General features: G+C 37.1%; 1 protein-coding gene across 10 annotated transcripts in view; it reads left to right on the forward strand.

Moving 5' to 3' along the window:
- Positions 1-20,301, forward strand: part of COL8A1 (collagen type VIII alpha 1 chain) — a 531,560-nt gene that overhangs the window by 470,554 nt on the left and 40,705 nt on the right. Inside the window, exon 1 of one of the 10 annotated variants that reach the window (XM_035710131.2) lies at positions 13,829-14,129. The exons of the other annotated variants lie outside the window; for them this stretch is intronic. Within the exon in view, the coding sequence (XP_035566024.1) occupies positions 14,018-14,129 (112 nt within the window). The 5' untranslated portion in view covers positions 13,829-14,017. Of the gene's footprint in view, positions 1-13,828; positions 14,130-20,301 lie in introns of those variants that run through there. 10 annotated transcript variants of the gene reach the window in all.

Below are 20,301 nucleotides of genomic sequence, written 5' to 3' on the forward strand. Positions count from 1 at the left end.
TCCTGCTTTGATTTCTGTAAAAAAAAGTTCAGAGAAATGACATACTTTTCATGTTCTTTAAAACATGACATGGTAGGTTCTCTTGTATACCAAAAAAACAGCATGAAAACCAAAATCGCCTTTTAAGGCCTCGTTCAAAGCTGGCAAATTATCAAAGAAAATTGCTGCGCGTTATGACTTCATTGATATTATTAAGAGCCAAAAATGGTTGTACTTCTCCTGAGTAATTGATTGTTCTGTTGTTACTGTTTTAGCCCATGGCTATTCTGAATATGTGACAAGGTTTCCTTTTTCTCATTGGCTCATAGAAACTTAGAATCATATTTGTGCCCAGTCCATAGCAAACATATAGGTCATTATGACATCTTTATTGTAACTTAGATTATTATTTTTCTCATATTTGCTCCCACTTCTAATTTATAGTGCCTTATTTTTCTGTAACCTTGTAAGCTGCCTTAAACCTTTTCTAGAATAAAATGGCCCACAGTGGACTAGTTCTATTTTAAAACTGAAAGACGTTGAGCAGAGCAAGAGAGAGGTTAACCAAGGGAAAAAAGCAGCAGGCAAACTATACAAATGTCAGCAGCTTAAACCTCAGCTTCCTCATCTGTAAAATACAGACCTCCAGCATTTTTGAGGGGCTCGAAATTATCTTTAGATAACAAATGTGAACATACTTTATAGATTGCAGAGCTCTGTGCAGCTTTGTTGTGATTATTTTAAAGCCATTATTAATTAAGGCGATTATGTAGTGCCAAGCTCTCGACCCAATCTTCATTTCCACCCAGTAAAAAGACCTTCCCCAGGAAGGACCCCGAGCCCAGGTGCTTCGGAGAGTGTTCTTGGGGGTCTCCTCCAACAAAGGACCATAATCCTCAGAGCAACACAGAAGCAATAGCCTGTCTTCAATTATGAGCCTGACAGGGTTCTGTTCCTGGGCCATTCCAGGGACCAGGAAACCTTGATCAAGACCTGGAAAATATCTGGTCAGCAAATCCTACTTACCTTAATGTTTCAGTATCCTTTGAAATGGTTGATGTGAGCATCTACACAAAATTCCACAGTGCAGGTCCCTTCACTGCATAAGTGTTCCCTTTTAGATTTGGGGACCCCAAGAGCACCCCATCTCCCGCTTGGAAATTTATAGAATCATCATCTAATTGTTGACCTAATCCCAAAATTAGAACCTCTTGGCAGGGGGAGATTTATGGAATGGAGGGCATGTGGACAGCCCTTGGTGATCACTGCCTAGCCATTCTTATTAACGAGCTTATTAGAAATAGTTCTGCTCTCAAGCAAATTGGGGCAGGAAAGAAAGACTGAGAACCACAGCCCAAATGATCCATTCTTATCAGAGATAAAGTAGATTTTTAAAGTGGTTTCTGGTCAGCAAATAAGTTTCAATCATCAGGCAAAGCTTCCCATAGATCCCACCAGCATCATGATCAAGGCCATAGACCAGGCAGTGCAGTCTTGAGGGTGAGAGAGAGCCCGAGCTATCTGTGTGGGAATGCTTGCTCCCCTGCATAGTGGCGGAGGGTCCTGGGCCAGACCCTGCACCTTACCAAATCTTGGCTCTGAAAAATGGAGATTATGAGGTTTACGTTACACTGTACACGTAAAGTGCAGAGCACTGGGCCCTGGGAGGTAGGAGAGGGAAGGAATGATCTTTATAACCTGGGCCCAGCCCTCCTTTCAAGCTTCATTTCCCCCAGCATACCTGTGTGCACCCACAAGGACTTCCCCCGGCCCTCTCATGTCTGTGACTTGGACATGCTATTCTAGAACACTCTTTCTTTCCTGGTTTGTGCATTGAACTCCTACTCTTTCTTCAGCATTCAGATGAGATTCACTTCTGAATGCCTTTCCTGATAGACACCAACAGATCCTTGCACTAACAGGATGTAGGGTTCTGTCCTCTTTGTCCCCCTACTGCTGCATACTCTGCGTTGCATTTTCTTTGTTTATATAAGATTTATTATTGGGTATTATGTTTATTTCATTTTAAAAAGACAAAGAAATTCCAATTTATCTTAAAAATAAAATGATAGCATATGGTAGAGAAGCTGTTAACATTTTTTTTATAATTTTAAACACCATTAGAAATTGTATGTTGTGAAAGACAAGCCAAGATTGCTAAATGTATATTTTTTATTGAGGTATAATTTACACTTACTGAAGTACTCAGATCTTAAACGTACTATTCAATCAGTTTTGACCAAGACCTAGCACATTTCAGTCACATCTGAAAATTCCCCAAGGGCCCTTTCCAGTCAGCCCCCCCACCCCATCCTGCCACACCGTAGCAACCACTGATAGGATTTCTCTCGTTCTGTGCTACTGTTGCCTACTCTAGAAGCTCATAGAAATGGAATCATACAGGGTATACTTTGTCATATCCTGCTTCTTTCATTCAGTAATGCTTTTGAGACTCATCAACATTGTTGGCATGTATCAGTAGCCCATCTTTTAATTGTTTAGTAGTATTTCATCATACAAATACACCAAAACTTATTTAACTGTTTTCTACTGATGGCATCTATCACATTGTGGATTTTTTATTTTAATTTTTAAATTAGACAGTAAAATCAGCCTTTTTTTTTTCTTTTGGCATGCAAGTCTATGAATTTTAACACACACACAGACTTCTGTGACCACCACCAAAATCAGTAAGCAGACAGTTCCATCACCGTAGAAAACTCCCTACTGCTATTTCTTTATAGTCCCACTTCCCCCAAGCCCCAAGTCCCTCATGACTTTATACTTGTTCTTCATCACTAGAGCATCACATTGCATTTTACTTGTTTACATATATATCTGTTGTTCTCACTGTATGGTCAGCTCGTTAGAGTAAAGACCATATCTTATTCATCTTGTCTCCTCAAGGCTTAGCACAGTACCTGGTACATACCAGATGCTTATTAAATACTTGAAGGATGAATGATTTAATGTCCATATAGCCACATAATGAATCCTTTCATAATTCTTAGGAGGGAAAGAGAAATAGAAAGCTGAAGGAAGCCAACATTAACTTTGTTCTAAGAAATCTTAGGCCTTTTTTTTTTCCAGAGGAATAATGATTTTTATGATTGCAAGAAATTCTAAAGAGTGCTGTCTGGTGATTGCCACTTGAGAGAATACTTTGAGTCACACAAATTAAGTAAGCTCCCATAAATAAGGAATTCAGCAAATGTTTAATTATACTAAAAATATTACTGCTGGTAAGTTTGAACATGGAAATTAAAAAGGAAAAAGTTAAGCATGCTTCTTTGTCTATTACCTATTTCTATATTCCAGAAGTCTAAAACTCTCCCCCAGAGTCTCTAATATATTTTCCAGGTATTCTTAACTTTATAAGGATCCTCTACACTATATTTAGAGAAATTCAATATTCACACTGTTACTTTTGACTGAGGTTTCAGTTGCCATGTTTTTCCCTAAACCAGTGTCATCTTTATCTAAAATTTGTTTTACTAAAGCCATTAATATTGCAAGTGATACTTGGTTCTTGTAACTAGTGCCTTCCCTAGAGTATATTTAGTTCTTTTCAGCTTCAACTTTTTCTTTTTTTTCCCTTCAGTGTTTATTGGTGTTTCCTTTTTCATTAATCATAATACTGAAATGGCTCTCTACATATCCTTTTTATCCTCTTAATTTCACCCACCAGGACATTATCTCTTACAAATTGAGCCCTTTGCCAGTTTCATGTCACATTTCTTTAAGCAAATAAATGTTCTCCATATGCTTAGCATATACTCCTGAGTCCTGTAGCCTATTACCCCTTTTAAAACAGAAATGGGGAAACAGCTGTTTCTCAATTCCTATAAAGTATGTCCTGTTTTATAGATCATGCTGAGCAGCTCTGTTTTGATGTCTGCAATATTACTTGGTCCTTGAAATTGTGAATTTCCTGGACCTGAATTTTCCCTCTCACATTTGGGAAAGAGAGATTAATTCTACTAGTTGTTCCGTTATGTTATACAGGCCATGGGGTCTTCAATGTCATTTATTTTGGTAGCTACTAAAGTATCACGTGGAAGAAACGCCTTCTTCCTTATAGCACAACAAAATTTTGAACTCTTAAGATTGATATTGTGAAGTCATCTCATTCAGTGTTTCAGCAGCTATAGATTAAATATATTTGCAGATTGTGTGCTACATGCAGAGCAAATAAGGATGAAAGGACACCTTGCTCTCAGGTAGCCTACAGTCCAGTAGAGACAACAGATGCAACATAATGATTGTTCTAATCAAGGGATATCTAACCTCTTCCCTAAATGAAGAGTTGGCAAACTATGGCCTGAGATGGCTGCCTGTTTTTATATTAAACTTTTTTTAAAAGATTTTATTTATTTATTTGAGAGACAGAGAATGAGAGAGAGAAAGAGCACAAGTAGGGGGAAAGAAGAAAGGAAGAGGGAGATGCAGACTCCCTGCTGAACAGGGAGCCCGATGTGGGGCTCAATTTCCAGAACCCTGAGATGATGACTTGAGCTGAAGGCAGATGCTTAACCAACTGAGCTATCCAGACACCCCTATATATAAAGTTTTTTTGTAACATAACCATGCCTATTCATTTACATATTTTCAAGGGATACTTTCATTCGAGTTGTAATTCTGACAGAGATCATATGGCCCACAAGCCTAAAGTATTAACTACCTTGTTCTCTAATAAAAAAAAAAATTTGCCAGTTCCTGGCTTAGGAGAAGGAACATTAAGAAGTATATGTCAGCAAAGAATAGGGTAATGGAGAACACCTTGGAGGATGCCAGCATTTTAGGGGTTAGGTACAAGAAAAGAGTCCATGAAGTGATGGTTGAGAACCAAACCATAGCATACCAGAAAACAATGGAAGAGTGTTGGAAAGTTGAGGGTTGACATCAGTGTCAAATGCCCCAGCACAATCAAGTAAAATGATGATTATGATGACCATTTCCTGAGACTTTATTTGTGTGCCAGACTGTGTGCTAAGCAGTTTACATTCATTATGTCAGGACTCCATGTAACAACCCTGTAAGGTAACCCTATAATATCCCCATTTTATAGATGAGGAAATTTAGGCATAGAATAAGAAGTAACTTTTCCAAGGCCACACAACTTTAAATGGAAGAAGTGGGGTTCCAGTCCAGGGAGCCTGATTCTAAAGGGACTGTAATTTAATCCCTCTGCCATATCCAATTTGACAATTAGGAAATCATTGGTGTCCATAGCAAGAATAATTTCAGTGCCATGATGTAGGTGGAAGATAGCCCATAGAAGACTCACAGGCAGATCAATGGATGGATTGATGCAATAGATGGTAGAGTCTAGCATGTGTATGATCTGTGTTATGATTAAATGAAAGTACTATAACAATACAGTGAGGAAAGGAAGAATCATTCAGGAACATGTTAAGACAATTGATCAAATATTTGAAAAGGTACTAAATTAGAGCTTCATTTTATATCATACAACAAAAATCTACTTCATAGGATTAAAGTTAAATGTTTAAAAAAAGATTAAGCTGTAAAAAAAAAGATTAGATGAAAATATCTACTTTGCGTGGGGAGAACTTTTCAAAGCATAATTGCTTTGAAAAAAATATATATTTGATCTCCTTATAATTTAAGACATCTGTAGATCAAAAATAATTTTAAAAAATAAAAGATAAGATGGATCTGGAATCTTGATTAAGATGGTAGAGTAGGATCCTGACCTCACTTCCTTCCATGTACACACCAAGGTTCCAACTATATAAATATAGAGTCACCCTCTGAGAACAACCTGAAAACAAGTAGAATAGCTCTTCCACAGCTAAAAATATAAAGAAAAAATCACACTGAGAAGGATAGGAGTGGCAGTGACAGTCTGGTCAGGACCCACACCTCTGACATGGTAAGTCAAAAGCTGGAGGTATATCATAGGAATGATGGAGGTTCTCCCTGAGGAGCAAGGGGTTCAAGCCCTACATGGGGTACCCTGCCTCCCTGAGGACTTGAACTGAAAAGAGGAGCCCCCATAATATATGGTTTTGAAGATAAATGGGTCTTAACTCTGGGAGAACTGGAAGTCTATAGGAAGGGTCTGTGCACAGATGCACTCAATCCAAGACCCAGCACAGAGGCAGCAATTTGATAGGTGCCTGGGACATAAATGAAGGAGTTTTGTTGGCTAATACTAGAGTGTGTCAGAGGAGCAAGGATTGGTAGGAACTTATCTCTGGGAACAAAAATCCTGGCAGGCACCATTTTTCTTGCCCTTTTTCTGCCTAGACAGCCTGACACTGTCAGACACTCATTCTGACACCCTCCATTTACCTTGCTAGCACTACTTGCCTTGTCCTGACATTCCCCTCCAGACTGCCCCATTCAACCCACCTACTCTAGCAGGTGCCCCTCCAAAGCAGCTCTTGCCCCACCACACTCAGCAGTGGAATTGGCCAGGACTGGCACCCTACCAGAGAAGTTCCAACACCGCCCACCAAGCCTCTGGGCGCCCTCAGCAAAGACTGGCATCCCCACAAAGTGACTTGTGCCCAGGAGGCCCAGTCCCAGCCTCCAGTGTGCCCACAGCAGTTGTGGCCTAGACACAATAAGAGGGCACACACAGCGCACATGAGAAACCCCTAGAGTGCTTGGTTTTGGTGACGGGGAATGGATCGTGCTTCTAGGCCCCACAGGACACTCTCTGCATAAGTCCACTCTTTCAAGACCAAGAGGTGTAGCTGATCAACCTAATACATAGAAACAGTCAGGCAAAATGAGGAAACAAAGGAATATGTTCCAAACAAAAGAACAAGATAAAACCTCAGGAAAAGAAACTAAATGAAACAGAGATAAGCAATCTACATGATAAAGAGTTCAAAGTAATGGTCATAAACATTCTCAGTGAACTCAGGAAAAGAATTGATGGGCACGGTGAGAACTTCAACAAAGAGATAGAAAATATAAAAAAGAAATAAGAGCTGAAAACTACAATAACTGAACTGAAAAATACATCAGAGGGAAACAACAGCAGATTAAAGAATGCAGAAGAATGGATCACTGATCTGGAAGAGGGTAGTGGAAATTGTCCAAGCTGAACATCAAAAAGAAAAAGAATTTTTTAAATGAGTATATTTTAAGAGACCCTTGAGACAACATCAGACATACTAACATTCACATGATAGGAGTCCTCGAAAGAGAAGAGAGAAAAGGGAAGAAAACATATTTGAAGAAAACAAATGAAAAATTCCCTAACCTGGGGAAGGAAACAGACACCCAGGTCCAAGAAGTACAGAGCCTCAAATAAGATGAACTGAAAGAGGTTCATGCTAAGGCAAATATTAAAATGCCAAAAATTAAAGGTAGGAAGAGAATCTTAAAAATAATAGGAAACCAACTAGTTACATACAAGGGAATATTCATAAGGCTATCAGCTAATTTTTCAGCAGAAACTTTGCAGGACAGAAAGGGGTGGCATGACCTTCTCAAAGTGCTGAAAGGAAAAAACCTAGAGCCAAGAATACTGTACCTGGTAAGGTTATCATTCAGAATTGAAGGAGAGATAACGTTTCCCATCAAATAAAAGTTAAAGGAGTTCATAGCACTAAACTGGCTTTTTAAGAAATGTTAAAGGAACTTCTTTAAGTGGAAAAGAAGGCCATAACTAGAAATAGAAAAATTATGAAAGGAAAAAAATCTTGCTGGTAAAAGCAATCGTATAGTAAAGGTAGTGGATGAAGCAATTATAAAGCTAGTATAAAGAATAAAAGACAAAAATCATAAAATCCACTATCACTACAGTAATTAAGGGATACACAGAATCCTTTAAAAATATATAAAATGTGACATCAAAAACAAAAATGTAGGGTCAGCCTTGGTGGCTCAGCAGTTTAGCACCACCTTCAGCCCAGGACGTGATCCTGGAGATCCAGGATCAAGTCCCATGTCAGGCTCCCTGCATAGAGCCTGCTTCTCCTTCTGCCTGTGTCTCTGCCTCTCTCTCTCTCTCTTTCTCTCTCATGAATAAATAAATAAAATCTTTGAAATAAAAATGTAGTGCTTTATTTTCTTTTTAAGATTTTACTCATTTATTCAGGAGAGACACAGAGAGAGTGGCAGAGACATAGGCAGAGGTAGAAGCAGGCTCCCAGAAGGGAGCCCAATGCAGTACTCGATCCCAGGACTCCAGGATTACGCCCTAAGCTGAAGGCAGACACTCAACCACCGAGCCACCCAGACATCCCCAAAATGTAGTGCTTTAAAAATGTGTTCAAACTTAAGTAATTGTCAACTTAAAAAAGCTAAAATAGACTGCTATATACATACAGTGTTATATATGTATCTTAATGGTGACCACAAACCAAAATCTTTAGTAGATACACAAAAAATAAAGGGAAAGGAATCCAAACAGAGTACCAAAGAGAGTCATCAAATCACAAGGGAAGAAGAAAGGAACAGAAGAACTGTAAAAACAACCAGGAAACAATTAACAAAATGGCAGAAGATACATACTTATCAATAATTACTTGAAGCATAAATGAACTAAATGCCCCAATTAAAAGACAGAAGGTGACTGAATGGCTTTTTAAAAACCATCTATGCGCTGCCTATAAGAGACTCACTTCAGACCTAAAGATACACAGAATGAAAGTGAAAGGAGAGCAAAATATATTCCATGCAAATGGGAATGAAATGCTGAGGTAGCAATACTTATATTGTACAAAATGGACTTTAATATGAAGATGGCAACAAGAGACAAAAGGCATTACATAATGATAACAGGATCAATCCAACAAGAGGATATAACAATTGTAAATATCTATGCCCCCAACATAGGAACATGTAAATATATAGAGTAAATATTAAAATACATGAAAAAGGAAATTGACAGCACTATAGTAATAGAGGACTTTAACACTCCACTTATATCAATGGATCATTCAGATAGAAACTTAATAAGGAAATAGGGGCTTTAAATAACATATCAGATCAGATGTACTGAATAGACATAGAAATCATTTCATCCAAGAATAGCAGAACACCCATTTTTTTTCAAGAGCACATGGAACATTCTCCAGGAAAGATCACAGATTAGGTCACAAAAGTCTTAATAAATTGAGAAGATTGAAATCATATCAAACATCTTTTCCAACCACAATAGTATGAAACTAAAAATCAGTTATAAGGAAAAAAAAACTGTATAAAACACAACACATAAACAAAACACAACATTCTACTAAGCAACCAGTGGGTCAATAAAAATAAAAAATCAGAGGAAATTAAAAAATAACTTGAGACAAATGAAAATGGACACACAATATTCAAAAATCTACGGGACACAGCAAAAGCAGTTCCAGGACAGAAGTTTATAGCAATACAGACTTACTTCAAGAAACAAAAATCTAAGACCAATATAACCTTATACCTAAAGGAACTAGAAAAACAAAACTTGTATGTGGAATCTAAAAAAGCAAAACGAACAAAACAGACTCACAGATGCATAGACTCATAAAGAAATGGTGGTTGCCAGAAGGGAAAGGGTGGGGAATGGGTGAAATAGGTGAAAGGGATTAAGAGGTATAAATTTCCAATTACAGCATAAGTAAGCCAAAGAGATGTAAAGTACAGCACGGGGAATATAGACAATAATATAATAACTTTGTATGGCACAGATGGTGACTAATTGTGGTGATCATTTCATAATGTATATAAATGTCAAATCACTATGCTGCACACCTAAGGCCAGTATATTGTGTGTCAGCTATGCTTCAGTAATAAAAGAAGATTTAACAACTTTACAAATTAACCTCAAAATTTAAAAAACTCGTACAAATTAATAAGGAAAACATCAAAACTCTTCTTGACGAATGAATATTAAGAATATTCTATTCATATAAGAAACATTGCATGGTTTTTTTTAAGATTTTATTTATTTATTCATGATAGACAGAGAGAGAGAGAGAGAGAGAGAGAGAGGCAGAGACACAGGCAGAGGGAGAAGCAGGCTCCACGCAGGAAGCCTGACGTGGGACTCGATCCTGGTTCCCCAGGATCACGCCCTGGACTGAAGGCAGCGCCAAACCGCCGGGCCACCAGGGCTGCCCCATTACATGGTTTATAAGAAGTAAAATATTCCCTCAGTCATAACCAAATGAATGCCAATTAAAATGCAGTCATTTTTACCTATTGGCAGTATTTAAAAATTCAGTACTTACTAAAGTGTGATGAAACAAGTTTTTTTTTTTTAAATATATGTTGATGACTTAAAAATTGACCTGAAACTTTCTGGAAAACAGTTAAGACTCTTAAAAAACATACATACCTCATTACAATGCAACTTCCTCTGAGAAATCTACTCTAATTAGAAATGCATAAAATCTAATCTGAAATACGTAAAATCTAAAAATATATTACAAAGGCAAAATATTGTAAATAATGTAAGTAATGATAGAATAACAAATAGAGTATTGCAAACAAAGGCAACAAAAATGTCCTTCAAGACTACTGTGAGAAAGTACTCATGATATATGAAAAGATACTTATGTAAGATACATAATTTCAGGGGATCCCTGGGTGGCGCAGCGGTTTAGCGCCTGCCTTTGGCCCAGGTCGCGATCCTGGAGACCCGGGATCGAATCCCACGTCGGGCTCCCGGTGCATGGAGCCTGCTTCTCCCTCTGCCTGTGTCTCTGCCTCTCTCTCTCTCTCTGTGTGACTATCATAAATAAATAAAAATTTAAAAAAATATGTAAAGATGTGTACATAAGTGTACACCTACATACATATACATACACAGAGACAAAACGAAAAGTGGAAGTGAACGTTTCAAAATTGTAATAGTGGTTCTCTTGTTCTAGCAGGGCCATCTTTTTATAGTGGTACCAAATTTTTCTGAAATCTCCACAATTAGTCTGTATTACTTTTATATCAGGGGGAAAGGTTTAAAAAATTTTTAATGATGACCTCACCAAATTGTTAGTATAGAATTGACAAAACTCTTTAGCCTCTTTTATTTATTCACCCCATTAGACTGTTTTACATCTTAGTTTTATCCCAGACTGTTATGTAAAACATCAGAGTTATGATTCTTAAAGAATCCTTCTATATATTTCCCATGCAGTTGGTAATTAGTTGATAGGTTAATATCGTAAAGCCCAGTTTCCAGTAGGAAACTATAAGGATGATGCAAATAAAGTACCTTGTTCTAAACTACACAAAAAGGCAGGTAATTTCTGGCTGTTTCCACTGAAAAGCTAGGTAAGAAAGTTATTAAGCATTCTGACTCAGGGCATGTGAACATTACATCCACTTTTAATGATTCACAAGCTTCACATTAAGGGTATACATTAAGTAATCTAATAGGTAGTAAAGCCTCTGAAGGCTATAAGGCAGTCTTAATAGAAACAATGTGCTTTTACATTGTAACATTTCTCTTCCTTGGGATCACACTCTATAACAAGGGTGAGTGGGTAACAAGTCTAGCTGCAGCCTCATAGGCTTTTTCCTTATGAAATGTCTGTTCAGGGGACGTGATGTAACTTGCATACCCATATAATAGGCCATGTTCACCTATATTTTTTTTTAATGTTACCCAATCCCTCTATACTTTAACATTCTACCTCACTCTGGAAATTTTGACATGTCCAGGGTATATATAGCATTCTTAATAGAAATTGGCCTGAACCAGAAGAGAATCATAAATCACAGCAGTATGACTTCATAAGTCCACAAATGAGAAAACTGGCATAGAGTAAGTGATTTTCCCAAGATCACAAAAGTTGGAACTAGAATGTAAGCCTTCTAGGACCTCTTTCATCACTCCTCTCCACTGGCACTTCCCAAAATGTGTACACAGAGCACCGTTCTGGGAGCTGTTAACAGTTGTGCTGCAAAGAGCAGAGTTCAGAGGTGAAATAAGCCTAAGGATGACTTCATTTCCATTCCCACACTTGGAGAATAGTAATGCATACTAATACATTGAAGAACCCCTGCAATAAGACAGATACTGAACCAGACGGGGTATGGGAATGAAAAGCATAAACCAGAAGTAGTCTAGCAAACCAGATATATTCTCTGCCCAGCTATGTAGGATAGAAGCAGGGATAATGAGGAAGAGTTAGATAATCTGGACTAAGTGGGTATTTTTGGTGTTGGATTGTATTTTGGAGAAGGGGAGCTGCTCACCACATGCATCAGCTCTGGCTCCAATTAGATGAGTGTGGTCAAATTTTAAAACACATTATTATGTTAAACTGGGCTCTATCCACAAAGCCCCATGGATTTCAATATCCTGCTTAGAGACCACTACCACCAGAGAGCCATAAAGTTTGCTTTCCAAGTTAGAGGAGCAGTATTGCATAGGGGTTAAGGGACTCTGAATTAGCACTGCGTACATAGATCCAAATCCTGGCTCTCTCATTAACCTTGGGCAAGTGCCTCAGTTTCCACCTCTGTTAGAGAGAGGTGGTAATAATGCCCATTTCCTAAGGTTGATATGCAAATTAAATGAGTTAAAGTAGGTAGAGCATTTATAATAAGGACTATGTAAGTGTTTTTACCATTATTTTTAGCTTCTATTCCAAGAACAGAGAAATTATAAAGCAGTGCTTCTAAATGTATAAAGTATGCTCATCCAATAAACATAATAATTCTACTAAGACCCAAAATGCCACAGCCAGCACCCTTGGCTCTACTTACCTAACTCTGACTGCAGAAGTTAACCAGAAAAGATTAAATTGAAGTTACTCATAGTTTGAAAATCGCCCCCCAAATATGTAAATGTACCAATATTTAAATTCGAAAGGAAGAAAGGTGTAACTCTAACATTCAAGACTGAAGTTGAGGCCATCTTGCCCAACCTGACTTATATATATATTTTTTTTTTTTAATCTAAAAAGAAAATAAGATTTTTAAAAATGCCTTATTGAACAGACAACAGCCAGGTATTGGTTCCGCCTACAAAGTTGTCCTTTGATATCTGCATGACCTTTACTGTGTTTTTGTAACTTAAAGATAGGACAGGTCCTGTGGCACCATGATTTTTTACCTTAAAGGTCCTTTCTCTGTATGGCTCAGGCTTAAGTGTGAGAGTTCACACACACAAGGTCAAGTTCCTATGGCTCTGAGTGCTTTGCCCCTGATGTGGGCTGGTGGTTATTGGAACCCTGTGTACATTTTTTAGAAGGAAGGAAGGGAGGGAAAGGGAGGGGAGGGAGGGAGGGAAAGGAAAGGAAGGGAAGGGGGTAGGGGTAGGGGAAGAGAAAAGGGAGGGAAAGAGGGAAGGAAAAAGAAAAGTATTATTAATCTGGACCACTAAAAATTTTGAAAAATAACCTTGAAGATTTAATTTTGATGACACGGAACTGGCACCAGAAATTTTGTAGCATTTAAGCTCTCCGCAAAAAAGAAAATGAAACATGTTTTCTTCAGTTATGCATTTTTGAGATGATCTTAATGGTCTCAATACTTTGCTTTCCAAGTAAAGTACTTTTTCTTTACTTTTTCTCCCAGAGTTTCAGGACCCATCAACCTACTCCAGTTCAGAGTTTTGCAAGCATCTTCATTCCAAATTTTCTAACTTTAAAGTTTTTTGTGGGAATTGGCACCGTATTTTGTAAGCAAAGTTTTGATCCGTTGCTAGGGACATCTTCAGCTATGAAAATAAGGGCATTATTGGAATATAGAATAGGCTGTAGCATTTGCCACTAGACATGGCAAAATTAAAGGGCAGAGGAATCTCCCTCGCACGCTTCCCATTCTAGTTCAGAATGACAAGAAAACTTCTGATAGAAGCAACAAGAGTCTATTCCAAATTTAGATTTACAGGGACTTACACTTAGAAGCATTTGTTTTGTAAGATCTTTTGGAGAGGAGGAAAAGAGCCTGAAGAAGGAAAAGAAAGATCATGCCCAGTTTCTTGCAGTATATGAGAGTGAGAAGCCAAAAAAGGAAAAGATGGTAGCTAGGAAAAACAGAACAAAACAAAACTGGAGAGGTATGTGCCAGGTTAAACAAGGAGCCTGATGAACCACCACAAGCCTGTGGAAGACCTTGCATGGGCCAGTGTCCCTGCAGCTGGACCTGGGACCATGTGGCCAGAAAACGCCAGGAGACTGAAGGTCGAGCGTGCCCAAGCTTCTCTCAGCAGCCGCTCCCACAGCAATCAGGTGCCCTCAATTGTGCACAACAAACTTGGTCTTGAGTTTGCTGTTGCTCCTGCCACCCATCACTGAATTCTTCGTTTGCATGCTGGATCCCGTTCTCCTTTTCTCCCCTTTTTCATTTCTCCACATTTTCCTTTCTCAGTTAAAGTTGCAACTACTTGCTAGATTATAGCCCTAAAATAGTCTTGTTTCTACTTTTGGGGGATGAATTGAGTTGAATTTTGGAGGATGGGAGTAAAGTTTTAATAGAAAAGCAGAGATGACAAGGATAATGCAAGAGCTTCTAGCATTCTGAACAGTTATAATAAATGAGAGATATATTTACAGATGGTATAATTCCTTTTTGGCACAACCTACTTGATTACAAGTCCTTATGTTTTAGTCGTGGGATAGCTATAGTAATGATTCTGAAAAGTATACAAAGCAATCAAGGATGGAACATCAGTGTTAATATAAGTGGAGTCACACTTGAGAGCGCCTTCTTTCATTGGATGTGCTTTCGCTGTGTGTCCTTGCCTTCCTCTCCTCTCACCTTCCCTGTCTTCTGTTTTGCCACTGTGGCCTTTAGGGCTTCACTGAGTTCACTTTTCACAGGGTCACGTTCTTTGGATGTGGGAATTGTATTCTTTCTCAGTGATGCTGGTGGGAGTCCCTTAATGAGCTGGGAACAAGGTTTCTTGAAGAATAGTTCCCAGCCCTGCTTCTCTTGGCCAAATAAAACATTCTGGCTCTTAGGGATGAGTAATTTTAGCAAAATACTTTAGACTGTTGAAGTACAGCTGTTTCTCCAGTATTATTTTTCATCATGTATAGTTAGATTTCCCAGAGAACAGCTGACCCCTCTAGAAATATAGAACACCCCCCTCAAATAAGTGAGATTAAACTAAATTAAACAGGATGGATTTTTAAAAACTGAGTCACAACATAATGATAAAAGGAATAATTCAACCAACAGGAAGTTGTAATGATTCTAAATTTTCATAGCCCTAACATACCTATGAGATAGGTAAATAAAAATTGGTAGAATTGCTAGAAAACATGGACTAATTCAGAATAAGAGTGGGAGATGTTAATGCACATGTCAATAATTGGCAAAACAAAAATGTATATACATGTAACATATTTGAAAAACATAATTAACGAGTTTATCCATGATCCTTTGTAGAATTCTGCACCTAATAATTAGAAACTATATATTCGATTCAGAAATGCTTTGAAACATTTTTTAATTGTTTATGTACCAGGTTAGGGCCTGGCAAACTGTGGTCTATGGATGGACCAAATTCAGCCAGAATGTGTTTCTGTAAATAGTTTATCAGAACCCAGCCATGCGTATTCATTTATATATTGTCTAAGGCTGCTTTTATACAACAGCGGAGTTTGAGTACTTACTGACAGAGACCTTATTGCTCTTCAAACCCTATACCTATTTACTATATGTCCCTTTACCTAAAAAGTTCGCTGTGCTAAAAATAAAGCAAGTCTTAACAAATATCAGAGAATTGGTATGCAAGCCATTTTTCTAACCACAAAACCAAAGAATAATAACTAAAAAAAAAAAACTGTTTAGAAATATAAAAATACACTTCCAAATAACTCATTAGTCAAAGAAAAATCATTATGGAAACATTAGAAATACTTAGAATTAAATGATTATGAAAATGCTATAACTTTAAAACATATGGTATTCAACTTAAAGTTAGATTTAGAGAAAATGTTTAGCCTTAATGCTTATATCAGAAAAAAGAAAACTTAGTGGGCTAAATATCCAACTACAAAAGTGAGAAAATCAGTAGACTAAACCCAAAGAAAGTAAAAAACTTAGTGCAGTAAAAATCAAAGATGCAGTAGGAAATATCTATAAGTACAGAACTTGGTCGTTTTTTTTAAGACCTCTCTGTGGTTGAACAAGAAAAAATAAGGTGCAAGTAAAAAATTAGGAGATAAGAAAAGTGGGCATAGCTGCATACAATGACCAATTCCAATAAATTTGAAATAGATAAAATCGCCAGTTACCTGGGAAAATATCACTTACCAAAACTGAATTAAAAATAAATAGAAAAACATGGATAATCATATGACCATTAGAAACTGGAGGATTTGTTAAAACATACCCACAGAAAGAATACTATATTCTGCTTGTTTTATTGACACATTTACCTAATATCAAGGTATTTGATTTTAAATGTCTGCATAAATAGTAAGGTATTTGATTTTTTAAATCTACATAAAATTTTAAATCCTCCCCCCAAAAAAACACTGTTATTAAAAGAGAAATATATCATGACCAACTGGGATTTATCCTAATAATAAGAACAGTTTAACGTTAGCATATTTTTACAGTTCACCACATTATCAGATTATAGAAGAAATCCCATATGATCATCTCAATAAATGCAAAAACAAAAAGCATTGCATTAATTTCAACACCTATTCATTACTTCAAACAAGCTCTTAGCAATCCAGTAATGAAAGGAAACATCATTGGAGCACCTGGTGGCTCAGGCAGTTAAGCATGCAACTCTTGATTTCAGCTCAGGTCATGATCTCAGGGTCCTGAGATGGAGCCCAGCCTCTGGTGCTGCCCTAAGCTTGAGAGTCTCTCTCTCTTTCTCCCTCTGCCCGGCTCATGCTCATTCTCTTTCTCAAATAAATAAATAAATCTTAAAAAAAAAAAAAAGGAAACATTATTAAACTATAAACATCTTTTCGTGCAAACTAGTGTGGGTGTTAAAATTGTGGAATCTGGGATTTAAATTTCAGGTCTGCCAGTTATTAGTTGTATGACATTGCATAAATGTTGCAAATTGTTTAATGAAAATTAGCTTCTATCATTTTTTAAAAGTCAGGTTGATTGAGGATTAATTTACATTCAGCCAGAATTAACCCTTTTTGTGTACAGTTCTGTGAATTTTGACTGATAAATATGGTTGTATAACTGCCATAACAGTTAAGGTAATAGAACATTTCCATCACTCCTGAGAAGTCTCCCATCTTTCATCCCAAGTAATTATTCATCTGTTTGTGCCTATAATTTTGCCCTTTCCAGAATGTTAAATAAATGGAATCATATAATATAGTTTCTTTAATCTGGTGTGTCCTTTACTTAGAATCATCATACCTTTGAAACTTATCCATTGCTGTTGTGTATAGTTAGGTTTTTTTGTGTTTTTTTGTTTTGGTTTGGTTTTGTTTTTGTTTTTGTTTTTGTTTGGTTTTTTGGTGTGTTTGTTTTTGTTTTTGTTTTTGTAATTGGTTTTGTTGAGAAACTGTGAGAACAAATAGAGTTCATCAGGTTACTAGCCAGTGCAGATCAAGGTTTTTATGAGGCCTGAGCTTATACAATTTAAGGGGCCCTCTCTTAGGAAAAGAATACAAAATTACTGATATAAAATTAGGTATGAAAGTAGTTGTTTTAAATAAGAAATCACAGCAGTACTGATGCAAACACAGGAATTCTAAAAGTTTTTATTTTACTTATCCCCATCCAATAAGAAAAAAATATATATAGTTCCTTGAAAACTATATAAAATGCACCATCCACTGTCTTCCTACAGGAAAAATGGGAAGCTAATTCTCTGCTTATAGTTTTATGTTTTTGATAATTGGAAGGATTTTCCACTGGTTTCATGCATCCCAAACCTGGTTTCTCCTCCAGTGCCCATATAGTTCTAGGGAAGGGTACTACACATACATTTGTGCCATGATCTACAACCTCTGGCCCTTCACAGTTGGTCAGAATGTCTGGTGAGTTGGCACAGGGTGGTAGGAGAGTATTCCTGGTAGCAGTCCTACACTAGGACAGCTAGCAGTAATTTAACTGTAGACTGCATGATTATGAACCACTCCATTAGACTCAAAATTAAATGTATGTTTAATCAACTTCCTGTAACTGGATTCCCAAAACGTTCACTTCCACTTCAACACCATTCACTACAGAGTATGTGAAAGAGGTGAATTCTGAGTAGAAATAGACAGTGGTCTATTTATTTTAACCACAATATATCTTTCTTTTGCAAATTTTCTAAGAAAAAAATAATCACATGATCCATTGCCAGGGGCCTTCCCAGGGCCTAGAAGGGGTTCATGCAAACAAGTGCTTTGAAGCTTAAGGAAATTGCTGGGAAATTGGACTTCCAATACTTCTCATAAAGAAGATGAAGGCAGGGACTGAAGCAAAGAGGAAATATGTGCAGCTTTTTAATTTTGCTTGCTCTTTTTGCTTTGAGTTGAAAAGGGACAATATACTTGACCCCTTTATTGGAAGAATTCAACCAGTTCCATCTGGTGGTATCTTTTTTTTTTTTTTTAATGAATACTCTCAGGGAGTAGGAGATGAGGCTACCCCGTCTTGTTGTCTCCACTTCACAGGCCCTGTCAGCCACTGGGACTAATTAGCGTAGGCCTGGCTTAACCTCCTCAAATGCCAGCAGTTCTAGAGGAACCTGGGAGCTGGAGCCAGGCTGGGTAGGTTGGGCCTTATACTTCTCTTTTAATACTCTCTTAATGGAAATCACAGAACTAGCACCCTTTTTTTTTTTTTTTTTTTTTTTCAGAAAAGCAGTTTTTCTCTTTTGGAACCAAAAAACATAACAGGCAAAAGAAACAACTAATTTATTCAGCCTACAGTGATATGAGATGATCTCATTTTATACGTTAAAAGGTTTCAGATGAAATAATTTTTGGCTCAGAAAGTAACTCAGATTTGGAGCATTTGTTAACAAGGTATTTTAAATATTTCTGATGGGTTTTTGTTGCATAAGAGTCACATACCTTTAAAAATGTGTTATTTTCAGCTAGATTGCTTAAATACAGACTGTGCTCTTCAGTTATCAGAGTCTGGGCAATGGAGGAATAAAGAGTTCAGGATTTTCTTTTAAGGCATTATTGGAGTTTTAAATATTTCAGGATTTGATCTCAACATTTATTTATTTGTATTTTACCTATTTTATCTTAAAGTGACTTTTAAAGTTAATGAAAGAAGATTTGTATAAGTGGTTTAATGTTTTACACATAGAAATAATATTATGTTTATAATGAAGATGTAAATGAAACAGTAGGTATGGGGAAGTACTTTTTACTTTAATCAACACTGGGCTAAGTACTTGGGACACTCATGAGTACCCCCACAGTGTTATTGTTCCCCAGAGAGAAAGCCTAACATTTATCCATACCTGCACACACTATATGGAAGAATAAAATTATATGCTGATTTACAAGGTAAATATAGAAATGCTGTGACAACAAGAAGGAGAAGGGCTATGTAGTCAGCCAAGATCCCAGATGAAGATGAGTTGGAGGATGTTAAGAGAAAGGAGACTCCATGGATAGAAACAACTATAAGAAATTTCATAGAACTAAAGGTGGCTTTAATGGAGAAAGAAATTGCTCAGGTGGGGTTGCCAGATTTATTAGCAAATAAAAATACATGCCACCTCATTAAATTCAAATTTCAGATAAACAATGAATAATTATAATACTATATAGATATCTCTCATGCAACATATGGGTCACACTTAGACTGAAAAATTATTTGGTAATTTTTGTATTTTTGTATTTAATCTGGCAACCTTATCCAGAGAGCTTTTATTTTTGAAGACTCCATCATGGCCTCCCTGGGTTGAATTTCTAAATTCTGCATTTCTCTGAACCCATTTGTCTTCCTGGCTCTTCTAGTCAAGACACCAATGAAAGGGGTACCCCAGCAGCAAGATGGTACTCTGGTCTGGTCCACAGCCAACCACATGCCTGTTGGCTTTTCCAGCATAATAATTTTGGGCTTCCTGAAGAAAAGGATGGATTTCCTTTAAGTATTACTTTTAACTTTTTCGTGGTGAAATCATTTTAGATTCACATGCAATTGTAGGAAACAGTATACAGTGAAATCACATATATCCTTTACCCAGATTTCCCCAGTGGTAACAACTTGCAAAACTATATGTATATGTAAATGGTAACACAAGGATGTTGCGATTGATACAGTTAAGATACGGAACATTTCCATCCTCATAAGAATCCTGCTTGTCGCTCTTTTGTAGCCACACCCACTCCTGAACCCAACCCTTTCCTTGAGGCCACTGTGCTGTTCTCCATTTCTCTCATTTTGTCATTTCAATAATGATGTATAGATAGAATCACACAGTATGTAACCTTTTGGGATTGGCTTTTTTTCAGT

Source organism: Canis lupus, chromosome 33, assembly GCF_003254725.2.
Source record: "Canis lupus dingo isolate Sandy chromosome 33, ASM325472v2, whole genome shotgun sequence".
Taxonomy (NCBI): Eukaryota; Metazoa; Chordata; class Mammalia; order Carnivora; family Canidae; genus Canis; species Canis lupus.